General features: G+C 40.3%; 1 protein-coding gene across 2 annotated transcripts in view; it reads right to left on the reverse strand.

The window, feature by feature from the left end:
* The window catches only part of Col19a1 (collagen type XIX alpha 1 chain), a 296825-nt gene that overhangs the window by 165132 nt on the left and 116432 nt on the right, over positions 1-15261 (reverse strand). For both annotated transcript variants that reach the window (XM_033756533.1, XM_033756532.1), the window contains exons 13-14: positions 10396-10449; positions 1890-1943 (exon numbers count right to left, since the gene is read on the reverse strand). In XM_033756533.1, coding sequence (XP_033612424.1) covers positions 1890-1943; positions 10396-10449 — 108 coding nt within the window. The remainder of the gene's footprint in view (positions 1-1889; positions 1944-10395; positions 10450-15261) is intronic.

Raw genomic sequence — 15261 nt, forward strand, 5'->3', positions numbered from 1 at the left:
TTTCAAGTATGGTTACTTGCCAGCAGAGCAGCTGGGGCGTGTCACCGTCACAGATAATTTTTCGGACAAAGTTAGGACAAGGATCAGCAGAAATAATAAGTGGATCTCCCCACTTCACGCCTTCCAGCTGCGAGAAATGGTTCCCATGACCTCTCCTAAGCTCTGCTGAATTGGCATTGTCTTTGCCACCAACCGGAAGCGGCTTTGCCTATGTTGATATATTTTCAAATGCTGAAGCTGCTTTGCCTACCCTTGTTAATGCAAATTCCCAGGCGTTATGTTGACAAACTATTCAAACGCTTTAAAAAATGGCTAATGGTTCAGTATTTTCTAATTTCCTTGTCACGTCTCTGACCTGCTGCCTGAGGAACTCTACTGCATCTGCCCTTCAGACCCAGCACCCTGGCCATGCTGGCTTTGTAGCTGAACGTTAGATGTCCCCAGGGTATGGCACGGACTCTGGGATACTGTCCTCTCCTGTAGAGAGGATCTTTACGACCTTCCCTTGTCAAGTTCAGCTACCTTGAAAGTAAAGATATTTACGGTATAGTCATTATGTTTTGGAGCAACTGAAGTAAGAATAACCAATAACTGCTTAGGTACATGAGTACAGTTTAGATAGTTGGCAAGGAACACTAGTGTAGCTTAAATCAGTTAGGAGATATCCTAGATCACTTTTTTTTTTCTTTTGGTTATTTGAGATCACTTTTTTTGTGGGGGGTTTTGAGACAGGGTCTCACTATGTATTTGAGACTGACCTGGATCTCACTATGTAGCCCAGGCTGGTCTTGAACTCACAGCGACCCCCCTGCTTCAGCCTCCAGAGTGCTGGGATTACAGGTGTGCACCACCACACCTGGCTTCCCAAGATCACTGTTAGTGTACCAATTACTACTTAAGACAGATGAGAATTTCTAAATGCATTGAGAATACAGTGCAATGAACACACCCATACACAATTTCCATCACATTGGGATCACCTAATGACCTTATTCAACACAATTTTTTCGGAGATGCATGCATTTTATTATTTCCATCTTAAACTCACTGTCAATTATGTAAAGAGCTGATTGGGGCCATATCTTCAGCACAACAAAAATGCATTTAGCTCAATGCACATGTTTTGCAAGCCTCCTTCCTTTGTGCAACGTATTTTTCCCCCCAATGCATCTTTTTTCATTCATCCGAAGTATATTTGGCACCATATCTTACATTATGCATGTTGGCATAACCAACTCACTTATTTCTGATATTAAGTCATATTGTAAATTAATAACTCACTTCTTAATGTTTAAAACTTGGTGAATGCCAAGTTCTAAATATCCTTGAGGTCTTGGGTCTCAAAATGTAGCCTGACTGTAAAAAGTAGTCAAGAAGATATTGTATCAAATTACTGTGAAAGAGAACACAGCCAGTCAAAGCTACCCCTGCTTTTGCTACTACCTTCCTTAATTGTCTTTTCAAGGTTCCTGCCAGTTGTCCATGATGAAACTGTGTGTGGGACACAGTGGCAGGAAACAGAGCATTTAGACAGAGGCTGAGATGCAGCGTTCGCCTCCCCTGTCTCCAAAACGGGGAGCTCAGGAGCTGTGTGCCACACCCAGGACACCTGTGCTAATTTGGTGACCAAACTGCTCACACTGTTAAGTGAGGACGGGAAAGGGGAAATCTAAGCACAAGTTAACGTCAGCTAGCATCAGGGCATTCAGTCTCTTCAAGCCAATGAAATGAAGCAAAAAGGCTCTTCTTGGTTAGATGCTTTTACCCTACCAGCCTTTCTTTAATTTTAAAGCATTATTGGCAATTAGATGGTATCGAAAAGAAGCCACTGCATGAGCTTTTGGGGTTTTGTTAAGAAGACTGGCACGTTTTTTGAGTAAATATATTACCTTTTCTCCTTTTGGGCCAGGTGGACCACGAGGACCTAAGTCACCTTTCACACCCTGTAAAAAAGAATATAACCAATCATTTCTATAAACAGTTCACAGAAAACTTCCATTTCTCACAAGTCCTTGGTGACAAAGTTTATCAGAATTTACTGAGCTCCCAAATCTAATTCTTCCCTTTGCTAATGAAGAGGAACGGAGACAACCGGCCCCAGCGTGATGGGCGGCGTCGGTGAGCGGTGCGCACGGATACACCAACTCAGTGTGAGTCTCCGATGCTGCGTATCTGTGCAACTGTGCTTCCTGCTAAAATTACATTAATTCACCATCTGGAGAACATCATTTAGATCTATATGAGCTTTTAAGTATCCACTTTGGATAAAATCTGTGGATGTTGTAAATACCTCTGATTTAGCATTGATCTGGCCTTTATACAGCTTGCCACAAAATTCAAGACTTAAATCAACAATATTTTTACGTCTCTACCAAGAAATATAATTGTGGCAGAAAAAGGAATGAAAGGTGCACTCTTTTTCTATCAAAACACTGAGGCTAAAACACAATCTCTTTCCTGTCTTAAAGTAAAAGGCGAAAGATTTATGCGATCTGAAGAGAAACCAGAGTATTTTTCCTGTCTTAAAGTATGCTTTAGTTTTCTGATTCCTTTTTCCTTTAACCTGGATTTACAAGGCTATCAAGTGGAACTACACAAGACATAGAATATGAGGTAGATATTGTCATGAATCCTCCGGACTCTTGGGTGTTTTAATGGGTATTTCGTTGACTCAGAAATGACAACTTTCATGAACACCACAATAGGTTTCCCTGGAGGAGATCAGTTCTATAGCAAATGTATTCATAGTCCAAATCCAAATAAAGAAAGAGACATCTCCTGTGTGGTAAATAGGAAAAGACATCGCCCTCTGTCCTGAATTTAACATGTTGGATGAGAGAGGAACAATAATGGAAAAAAAACATTCTGAAGTCACACCGTGCACAGTGAGTCTAGGCGTCAGGCTGTTCTGAACTGAAGGATTCAGCTATTACTGCCCTGGCATTTTTGTGGGGAATAAACAGTGCCAAATGCCAGCACCTGGAGCTATTCAATAAAGAAACCAGTGAAGAATTGAGGGAAACAAAAGAAAAGTGGACATTAAGAATGATCTTGTTTCAGGGAGTATGTGGAAACTGTGGTCTTGCACATAATAAAAACATTTTAGTGGATGACAATAAGATCTAACTGATAGCTGGGGATTTAGCTCAGTGGTTCCGTTGCGTGCCCCACAAATGCAAGGTCCAGAGTTTGATCCCTGGTACTCACCGCCACAAAAAGAACCAAAAACCAAAAACCAAAACAAAAACAAAAAACAACACTTTGTAATTGCATTGATACTTTCAAGGGTAAAACTCACAGCTGTATTTTTCTGCAATCATTTTGGAATATTTATAGGACAAGGAGGAGTGAACATTAAATTATACTTGGTATCCTATTCTCTATTATCACTACCCAAATCAAGTATGTTCAAAGCAAGGAGGAGTACATTATTCTGAGGGGGAGGATTGGTAATGTGCTTCTACTGTAATTTAAACATTAACTGTATTTTTTGGCCACACATCATGGTGTTACTGCTTTAAAACAGCTTTGATATGATTCAGAACACAGATTTTAGGCAGCAAGAGTGGAGGAGAAGGTCTGAAGACTGATTTTCAGGCAGGACAGCAGCTGTGCTGCCGAGAGTTGGTCCATGGCCCACGGCCTGGGAAGGTTGGATGGAGGTGACCCTGCGTGGGTTAAATGTCTGTCTTGGAGGACTTGGTTCCACCTACTCTCTTTGTGCTCTCTTTATACAGAGAAGAGGTGAGCACACAAAAGGAAACTGCTCATAAAGACCCTGAGATCCTTATCCAACAAAGATCACTAAACATCTACAAATACAAGTGATTAAACCGCACACACTGCTTATATGAACAGCTGCACATGAAAACATTTTTTTTAGGAAGAAAGAGAACTATAAGCACAGTTAAGTAAATGGTTGACCCTGGAGGGAGAGTGGGGTTGAGAGAAAGCTTCATAGGTAGCTTCTAGTAAGAGTGTGATTCCAAGTTCTTCCACTGAGTTCTGGATTCGTTGGTGTTCCAGTTATGACTATGGCTCACGACCATTATATACACTACAGATTTACTTTACAGGCATAAACATTACATTTTTAAAGATTTTTGCCTGATAAATTAACCCCAAAGATAACTTCTAAGGAAAAGGCATATTGGTACTCAAGTCCGCTAACAGCCGTGTGTTCAGTCAGCTCTGACCAGGAAGTGGGTGGAGAGACAGACAACGCCGGAAATGCAGGACATGAGCGCACCAAGGAGCCACCTTAGAAGCACCCAGCAGGTGCAAAACACACCGTTCCCAGGGATGCCTATGCCACTGGGGGTGTTCAAGATGTTGCAAATGTGGAGTTTAGGAGTGGCAGGAAAGGCATGGTATTTTGTGCTCGAACTGGAATAGTTTATTTAAGCAGTCTTACAAAACGGGCATAAGTAATAGCTGTTTTGAAGAGTTATTCTGACAATCATATGTTGTAAAGACATTCACTGCATGGCAGGCCCTTAACAAATGCTGCTTTTTTTTATGTACAAGTGTAGGGATAATTAATAGCGCTTGCTGTTCTGCCTTCTACTCAGTTTGATGGATACGCACCAACTGGGCCTTAACCCCGATAGGATGAAATGCAATTCGGAAGTGCTGTATCATTAAACTTCTACTTTTATGGCCGCTGGAGTGGACCTGTGTAACTCATGTTCTCCTGTGGGAAAGTACAACGCTGTTAAGGCCAGGGCATCAGAATAGGCTTAGAGAAACGGAGCCTTTTCTTAAGTGCAGTTCTTCCTCCTCCTGTCACCCTGGTGCTATTGTCAATGGCTACTGAGTGCTGGGGCGGGGGAGACACAGTGCTCATTACAAAGCATAAAGCACCAAATGGAACTGAGTCTGAATTTAAGACTGAATAAGAGGGGGATCCAATACAGAGGTTTTCAGTAGAATTGATGTCTATAAAGATTCACAAAAGCACAGTAGTTGACTGCAGGTGAAGTATACAGAGACAGAACGCTTACCAAAAGCAGATAAGTGGAAGCCAGAAAACACTATTGCAATGGGAATTATAGAGCAAGGAGCCTACTGGCAAAGCCTACTATTCACAAATATAGCGTCATTTTTAGCCTTTTTAATTTTTATCAGTCCATGTTTGCACGTTCCTTGTGGGAAGTTGGTACATGTACATATCTTTTTTTCCTTTCTAAATAAATTGTATTTTATCCCATTTTATAACACATCTTGATTCTTTTTTCCATCCCCTTTGTTTCCCCTCCATTTATCTCTTGGTCCCCTTCCCATTTGAGAGAGATCTCCCTACGTCCTATTATCTATCTTTTATTTTTTTCTCTTTATTGATATTTTGGGGTTTCTCATCTTTAAAAATCAGATAACACAAAATAATATTATTTGTTAAAATTTTAACCAGTTAATTACTTCTTTTTCCCATGGACTATATCTCAGTTCCCAATAATGGCAAAACCTGTTGCTGGCTGATAGCCTTGTTTTTGTGGTTCAGTATTTTTGTATCCGGTAGTACAGAGTGCATTGGTGTAAGGAGATTAACATGCTTATTTTAGAAATGTCCGATGCTATCATTCTGATAAGAGATGTTTGGAAGATCATAATAAAGACACAGAGGAGACTAAATTTAAGATTGAAATCTACTTTTCCAAGACTACATAATCCTGCAAACCAGGTAAATGAAAAAAATCTCTTACCTATTAGAGCTAAATGTGCTTTATTTAACCCAGTTTCCAATAACAGCAAATGTTTATATATCTCTTGCTACGTGTGAGATACTGTTAAATGCTTCATGTCTGACAGCCCTGTTGGCCCCCCTCAAAATAATGCAAGGTCAGTACTAGTAACATCCTGTTGTGCAAATAAAGGAACCGAGGCGGAGGTGATACATGTACCAGCGTAGTGGCAGAGCAGGCATCTGAACCCAAGTAGTCTTTAACAGTCACAGTAGTAAGTTTATAACATTCCCTCTCATGTCTCTTTGAAAATACCCTTGTTGAATGTATCTCATACTGGGCCTCAGTTAGAATTATTTAATTATATGTCTACTGACGTAATTTTTGACAATTTCAACAGATGTCTAGAATGCATTGTCTAAACTGTAAGGGGAATGTGTTCATTAATACCATGCACATCAACCAAGAGTTAACAGGTACACACACAAATGCACACACACACACACACACACACACACACACACACACAGAGTCCAGGATGCATTCAGAAAAATAGCAGAGCCCCTTTTTGTTCCAATGACCAGGGACCATTACTGGCACTTAGCACTGGTTGGTCAGCCTGTAGGATGCCAAAATTCTGCTTTCACAAGACAGTCCCACAAGGCAACAAACTGTCTCATCCCTCATGCCAGTAGAGGTCCGCAAGGAAAGACAGAACTAGGGTACCTTTCCTTAAGGACACCCATAGACTTCCTTACAGCCTATGTTTTTCCTAGCAGCATGAGCCCATTTTGTGGGGGAAGCTGGCATAGAAAAAAATCAGTATAATACACACTCTATATATGAGGTGTGATAAAAATATGAAGGTGGATGTTTAAGTTTATTATAGCAAAAAGCACATTACCTTTTATCCCTGTTAAAATACTCAAAATATCCCCCTCTACTTGAACATACTCATCCTATCATTCATGGCAAGGCATCTTTCACTGTACTGTGTCAAAAGTGGTTTAACATTCACTATATTTTTCAAGCACCCCAACGGAAAAGGGTGCTGTTTGAATTCATTTAGCACAGATATCAAATCATTCTAATTTAGTGTGATTTAGAAAGAGGCTTAGGAGTGAGCTGGCCCACACCAAAACTGTAATATCTATGATGACCAGATTTTGATTCAGGTGGAAACAGTCACTGCAATAACCTTCGCTCCCTGAAATCCCTGACAGAAAGAACTGTCATAAATGCTGAGTCACTTCAGTTTGCAGAGTCCATGTTGTTAGCATTGAAAAATAGGCAGTGACACAAGATCCCAATGATGACTGTAACTGTACTGTATACCTAAAAAGTACCAATAAATTCAATGAGAAAATAAATAAATAAGCATTAAGGAAAACGGGCAGTGATAGGTGGTATGATTTAGTAGGAAAGTAAGACTTCTCAGTCAAACAGTTAGGGTTTGAGGCTAATTTCACTACTTTCCAAAATAAAGTTGCTTCAGTTTCTAAGTCTCTGTTGCCTCTGAAAAGATGAAAGTGATGCCCGATGCTCCGTCTATTCTCTGAGGCTGCAAGGGGACAAAATCTCACTTTTCTTGTGAAAACAATTTAGGAGCTATTACCACAACATTACCACCAAAGGGCATTTGATGTTTGACTTGCAGTGGTAGCAGTGGAGAGAGGAGAGAAGTTTGACTACTTTTTCTTATTTCTTGGTCATGACTTCTGGGTATCTTTGCAAAATTAAGGAGAGGAAAATAACACTGCCTACATATAAGAAACCAAGTGAGAGGAGTTAATGTTCTTTGTCATGCTTTGCAGGTTCTTAATGAGCTACATCAAACAGTTATGGTGCTAAAGCAATAGCACCTCTGTAATGGGATGTACAAAGGGCTCTTGTAGGGCCCTTCCTGAGGAGAAAGGTCCACAGTGCCTACCAGTCTGTGTGCTCCCTCAGCCAGTCCGGTCTCATAAGATGTGAAACTCAGACAGTGGTGGCCAGGACGCTTGGACCTGCAGTTGGTCTTCTTGAAAGCATATCAAGTGATTCCAAATTGCCAATCATCTTACTCTCAGACAACCTAAGAAAAACTTCCTAATCTCTAAATTTCACTTTTAGGCAAATGTTTAGAAAAATCCCTTTCCATGTCTCTATTTCAGCATTAATATTATTTTTTATGAACTTCTAAAAATCTTGGTTTTGTTTGTCTATGTCCAAGCCCACAAGCTCGGAGTTCTATTTCTTTTGCAAAATTGTGATTCATTTCTTTGGATGCTCTTCCATTTCTCACAAATTGTTATGATTCAGGAAGAAGTGTCCCCTCGAAGCCTCACGCGTTTGGAAGTGACTGGGTCATGGAGTGGATCAATCCATTGAAGCGTTCATAGTTGACTGTGCTACCTAGAGGTGGGGCTTGGTTGGAAGGGGTGGGTCACTGGGGTGCACTCCTGTCCCCAGAGCCTCCACTACCCGATTCCTGGCTGCCATGGCCTGAACAGCTTTCCTTTGCCAAACCCTTCCACAATACTATTTCTGCCATGGAGCTGGATGACCATACACTGAATCCTTTGAAAGAGAAAGCCAAAAATAAACCTCTATTTCTTTAAATTGCTGGTAGTGGGTATTTTGTCTCAGTGACCTGAAAGTGATTAATACACAGGCTAATATCCTTTTCATAATGATCAAAATGTTTAAATATTTTTGAAATGTCAAATTATATATATTTTATCTCTGCAACATCACTCTGTACCTTCCCTTCTGGTATTATGCTAGTTTAGGCTCTCATTATTTGTACTTTCGGCTACTAAAATAACTGCTCAGTTTTTCAAACTAAAACTCCGCAAACAGTCATTAAAAACTTACCCTAAACATTTCCTAAGTACTAGGGATTCTAAGTCATAATCTCTGCCTTTCTGGAGAGGACAACAGAAAGAACAGCAAAGCAGATAAAGGCCCAAACTATCCACGTAGAACACACGGCAGAATAAGTCTTCATTCCAACACAGCCTGGACCATCTCTCCCCCGGGTTCACAGAAGGGTAAATGCCCTCAAATCCAGCACTCCTTGCACTCTGTTCCTGTTTCTGTCGGTTTCGCTTTCTCTACTGTGTCCCACATGGGGCAGGGATTCAAGAAACCTGCAGGAGTGCTTCACATCCCACCAGGCTTTTCAAGTTTGTAATCTTAATGTCTCTTTGTGTGAAAGATGGGAACAGGGGCATGAGAAATCATTCTATCCCTTTACAAACTCTTTGCTCAGCTAGTGACACAGTGAGGACACAATAGGGCCTCCGAGCTGTTACTCCTGGCCCGGGTGTCTTCAGGAATGGGGCGGGGGCAGCCTATGAGGCACCCTGAGTGTGCTCTGGTGGCAGAGGGGATGCGGACCTCTCCAGGCACAGGCCCCTGGGGCCACAGCCCGCTCCCAGCAGAGGAACTCACTTCACAGGGGGAGGAGCACAAATGAAAGGCAGCTATGGTGCTTCCTGAAAAGTAAGCAGCAGTACAGCCCTGTGTGTGTGTGTGTGTGTGTGTGTGTGTGTGTGTGTGTGTGTGCGCGCGCGCGTGCGCGCAGGGTTAATACTGTTAACTATTGGGGTTTACTCCTGGGGTGAACTCCCCCCAGGGATCTCCCTTTCCTCCTCCACAGACCGGATCTCCATCTCTCTTCCCTGTATGAAATGATCTTCATACAGGATGGTTTTGCAGCACCTTTGGGCTTAGGGGACTGGACATAGCTGCAGGTATTAATTTCTTACTCTTTTACAGGTAAAGTAAGTGGTGTGGTGTTTTGGGTCCTTGAAAAAAAAATGGGTTCATGTACACAAGGAAAAGAAACTGTGGAAAAAATAATTCTCATTTTGGATACTTCCTCCTTTTGCTACAGTTGGCATATGGAACCAGGTCATATTTCAGAGGAGAACTCCGATTTGGCAATCTTAGCAGCTCCAGCCAAAGACCTGGAATGGTTTTCTGGCTCTGAGCAGGGATAACTATCCTGAGGGACAGGGAAACAGATGCTGGGACTCAAGGATGTCACAGATGGAGGTATTTCTCGGGTGGAGGGAGGAGCCATTAATTGAGACGGTCATACTTGGGACTTGACTGCTTTGAGACTCATCACACTGGGTTATGACACATTTTGATGTAAAAACATTGTCATTGTTTGATACTCAATGTGCAAGCTAGGACTTGTCTGTGTCAGTGCCTCATGACTTGCTACCCTGCCCAGCAAAACAATCTGCTTGGCACGTGTGGTTTGGAATACTTATGCTTTCCAGAGCCAGTAAACCATTGGTACCCAGGTGCCACTGGAGAGTTTCCCTTCACCCCTTCCTTCATGTTATGTCATACAGACATCTCACTTCAGTGGGGTATGGGAGGAGACAGAGGAGAAACCCACCCACCCCAGACACCACAGAATGTAAGAAAGAAGACAGAGAAAGGAACACTTAAACAAAAACAACAGCAACAAAATGGAATCAGCATGGAAGAACAGGTTGCTAAGGATAAGCACAAATATAAAATTTAAACTCAAAGAAAAAGCACATAATGAGACTAAAAACAGTATGCTGCTAAGAGGTCATGTCAAAGAAAACTGCCTTTATTCTTAATTTTGTTTTAGTATAGCTAGTTCTGCTAAGGATATTCAAATCTTAATAGCATTAGATATTTCAGTGGCAATATGTAAACAGATATTAGAAAAAAAGAGTAAGCTTACATCTTGTCCCTTAAGGCCAGCCAGACCTGGGTCTCCTTTTGCTCCTTGTTCACCCTGGAAAGAAACAATTTACACAATGGAAAATGTTGTATCTGAAAACTTTTACTAACAAAGAGCAGGAGAGTTATGTTGTTGGGATATTTATAGCACAGTGGTTAACTTTGTTAACCCTTTGAAAGAAACATTTATTGAGCTCTAAAACCAAAGAGTACTTAAAGGTTCAGAGAAAATCTGCACAAAATGATAAAAGGGTAGAAGGAGAACAAAGAGTATTTATTTTCTTCTATAAGCAACAAAGAACTTTCTGCAGGCAATTTAGCAATATGTAGCAAGGATCTTAAATCTGTTAATTTCACTTGGTCCAGTGATTTCCTTTCTAAGGTTGTCTTCTAAGGAAATAATCAGAGATGAAAAGTTTAAGGCACTAATACATAGAGTGCAATAGAAATAAAAAAGAGAATTAAAAAAAGGAATAAAAAAGAGAAACATCCTAAAAGCCCAGTGATAAGGCAGGGTATATAAATATAACAAGTGGCCTGTGATGTGCCATTGAAATGTTTATAAATTTTTTTATACTGTAGGAAAATTCTGATATAAAAAGTCAAATAAAATTAATGAACTGACAAATTCAGTGAGCAAATGTTAACCAATACCTAGTTTTAGTATGTAAAATACGATAAATCTTCACTAATACCACTGTGGATGATTCATACCCACAGTGATGTGTATTCTTGCTTGATTTTTATGCAAAAGGTACTTGTGCATTTGTTGGCACACCCTGCATATCTATGGTACAATTTGATTTCTTGAAATATGCTTGTCTGCCTTTTGATCTACTTATTTACCTGTGCACCTGTTGGCTGTGGATCTTAAAAGTGACAAGGGGAGAAAACAAAGACAATAATAAAAGTGCTTACTCTACATATTCTGTGATTATGGATGATTTTTTTGCTTCACTTTTCTCTTCCTTTTTCAATTTTTTTCTAACAATAAACACATATTACTGGTACAATTGGTAAAAAATTAAAAATAAAACCATATATCATATATAAAAAATTCAACCAAGTCTGCCTGTGTGTGTGTGTGTGTGTGTGTGTGTGTACACACACCACCAGCAGTTATCTTTGCTTTATGCTATCAGGGCGATTTTCATTTTCTTCTTTATATTGTTAATTCTTCCACTTCTTTTTACAAAGATCATAGCTACTTTCTACTTGCAGAATATTGAAGAAAAACAAATATACAATTTTAAGTATAGCACATTAAATACAGAAATAATCTACAAATAGGAATACATGTGCATAATCTGAATCATCTAAGAATATGCATTATTACTATAATGAAAACATGAGAAATGAAGTAAAAATCATGAAGACTGGACGATATTCACAAGCAAGACAAAGATCCATACATCACGCTCGGTGACACAGGTTCAAGGCAGAATGAAACCGAGGATTTCAACTGAAAACGGAGGATGAGGAGGTATTGCAGAGCTAGGGTGTCTAACTCACTGCCACAAGTCATGTGTGCGCCTGTTCAGATTAAGTGACACCAAGAAATCATTTAAGAACTTCAGTTCTTCAGTTGGCTTAGCCACCTTTCAAGTCATCAACAGTTGAATTGTGCAGATTAGAATATTTCTATCCCCAAGAAAAATTCGCCAAACAGTGGTCACGTGAAGGGTACCACATCGATAGCACAGATGCAGAAGAAAAAAAAAATCTGTCGAGTTAAAGAATCAGGAAAAAAGAGAATTTAGACGTTGGCCTATAAGTGTTTAACCCTGCTGCGGCCAAGCCTGAGATGGCCTTTCGCCTAATCCCTAATCCCTTTCTTCTCCATAGATTAGAGAGTCAAACAGACCTAAGATTGTAGATCCTGGACCGCACAGCCTGGGGAGACCGTTACGTTATGTAATCTGGATCCCTTTCTGCGCATGCCGCGATCATGAGCCAATCACGAGCAGTCTAGGCCACGTGGGCCGCTGGCACTTGTTACCCCGCCTTGCTACACTGTGGACAGAGAGTGCAGTGCTCGCTGAGGCTGTGATACCCTGGTCCCAGCTATACAGCTTAATCTTGGTATTCTTTTTGGTTATTTTCCTGTCTTCTTCATCTCCCACCACACTCCCCGGCTTTGGACCCTACGCTGTATGGATCAAGGCATAACCCAAGTTAATAAAACTAAGTAAAAATTTTAACATAAGAGACAAATCCATAGCGCTCATCAGTAACTTTCAGAATATAACCAAAATGAAGACAATTTTTAGATAAAATAATAGTTCTGGCGGGGTGTGATGGTGCACACCTCTTACCCCAGCACTCAGGAAGGCTGAGGCAGGAGCATCCATCACAAGTTCGAGTCCAGCCTGGGTAAAGCAACAAGACCCTGCCTCAAAATAAAAAATAAAAAAGGGCTGTGGATGTAGCTTAGTGTGAAGGCGCTATGTGCAGTCCCCAGGAACACCATGGGGTGGGTGGGGAGGGATTCTGGCTAGGGGTTGGCTCTGTGGCAGAAAATGTGCTCAGCACTTGTGAAGCCATGATGCTAAAAATTAAATTAAAACGATTCCCATAGACGAAAAAAATAAGCGTATGTGCCTACAAGGAAATCTGCAAGCTTGGGAGTAGTTTTGTTTTGTTTACGGCAAAGTCAGATAAAAAACACCACGCACAGAGCTGGCCATCTGAGGGCTCACACTGTGTGTCAGAAGGGTGAGCACGGAGCAGCGCCTTTTCTTTCTCCTCTGCTTCATCTCTGCTTCAAATTGATCCTTAGCAAAATTCTGCAATGGACTTCAGAAGTGTAATTTGTAATATTACAAGTGAACAGGAATCACTGAGAGCAAATAAGATTCACTGAAAACAAGTTATGATCCTTATCAAACACTTCTGTGAGGCTTGCCTGTGCCAGACGCTGCTCTGAGCATCCTAACATCTGTGACTACTCGGAATAAACAGAGGATCGCTGCCCTCCTTTTCCTAAGAAAGCTGAACGCAGAGGTTCCTGATTCAGGTCACACAGTACAGTGCAGAGCCTGGGCTTGAAAACTAGGAAGTCAGTGGCTTTTAAAGCAGATGAAGATACCTGAAAATATGGTGCACTAGGATTTTTCCTAAGCAGAAGGCAAATTCTCTCAAAATGCCTTTTAGTGTAAGAAATAGAAGTATTGGCCGGGTAACATTACAATTGGTGAAGTATGCATCTGGCAGAAGAACAGTGCCTAGTGAGCATGTGTCTATCTGTCCATCTATCTATCCATCCGTCCATTCATCCACCCATCAAGTCCTGTAACCTCAGGGTTATTGACAGTTCCTGTTGTGAGACTGCCACACATACTGTAGGGTGTTTAGCGTCACCCCTGGCCTCCACCTTCCAGAGGCCAGCAGCTTCCTCTCTTGTACCCCCGTAAATAGAAATATCCATAGACATTGTTAAATATCCCCTAAAAGATGAACATGCCTCTAGTTCAGAACCACTGATATGCACATCATGAATGTATATGTAACAGATTTGTGGTATGATACGTTACAAGAGACTGAAACAAAATATTGTAAAAATAAAAAATCCCAACAGGAAATAAAATATACAGCTTTTCATTTAACTTTGAATAGATTAAAGAGCCAACCTAAAAACACTAAGGAAGAAGAAGAAATATAAGTGAATATAATCTAGAGCTCATGGTAGATAATCCATTGCTACTCATGGAAGAAATTCAGGAGAGGAAAAAATAGCCCATCTGACAAAATAGTAAATTCATAAATTCATTTGTAAGGGAATATGTTGTAAACTAAAAGGCAAATAATAAATTGAGAAAAGTATATGGTGGCTTAATAGTTAACAGCATTTATATGCAAAAATTTAAATCTTTCATAAGAAAAAAGAATAATATTCCAACCTATAATTGAGTAAAAGATATGTCAGGCAATTTACCTCAAAAAGCACAAAAGAAATGCCAAATGACAATAAAATTTTGACTGGTACTAATTAGTCAGGTCATACACTGAGATGAGATGGTCTCCATTTTAAATTCTATCATTCTCTGAAAAAAAAAAGCAGTGTGGGGGGGTTCTACATCTAGACAAGGGAAAAATATATTCAAGTGTTGCATATTTAATAAATCCCAAACAAAAGAAAGTGACAATAGTAACCAGCTGTTCCTTTCTTTCCACTGAAAAGAAAATTGAATAAGAACAAAACTGCAGCTTTAAAGATTTAAGCTAGAATTAAAGAAAACTTATTTGACATCAGAAGATGTTAGAAAGTAGAGTACATTTAGATCGCCCCTTGGTGTTTAGATAAGTTCAAAAGGAGGAAAGATTCAAACAAAAACCCAACAGAACATCTCCGGAGGGTCTCTAAAAAATATAATAAATTCTTCTAACCTAAAGGAAACTTAAATGCAGTCCTAACCAAAGAGGAGAGGATACATGGGAACCAGTTTACATTGAAGATTTTTGGATTGCACATCTTTTGTGAAACTAAACACTGCCAAAATTTAATGACCTTCCCAAAACTTGCAGCACCTTGACAGACAAAATATTATGTTCGGGTAAGTAGTGAGATCCTTTTACAGAGTCTGAATGAATGCCTCGTTACCCATAATATAGGTAACTATTACCCCTATTGATGTATATTTCAGTAGATGCTGGAAATATAATAGGACTTACTCTGTATACTGTGTGCAAAGCGTTGTACTCAGCACTGTACATGATAAAGACTCCTGTGAAGGGTACAGTAGGCAGACAAGGTGGATTTTCTCCTCTCCGTTTACTGTGACAAATCAATACCTCTGAGGATACGAAGTAACTTTGACAATGAAAACTCCTAATATCCCCAGTTGCTGTTCAGTTAACACAGTTAACA

This window comes from Fukomys damarensis, unplaced genomic scaffold, assembly GCF_012274545.1.
Source record: "Fukomys damarensis isolate Sample0158 unplaced genomic scaffold, DMR_v1.0_HiC HiC_scaffold_27, whole genome shotgun sequence".
NCBI lineage: Eukaryota > Metazoa > Chordata > Mammalia > Rodentia > Bathyergidae > Fukomys > Fukomys damarensis.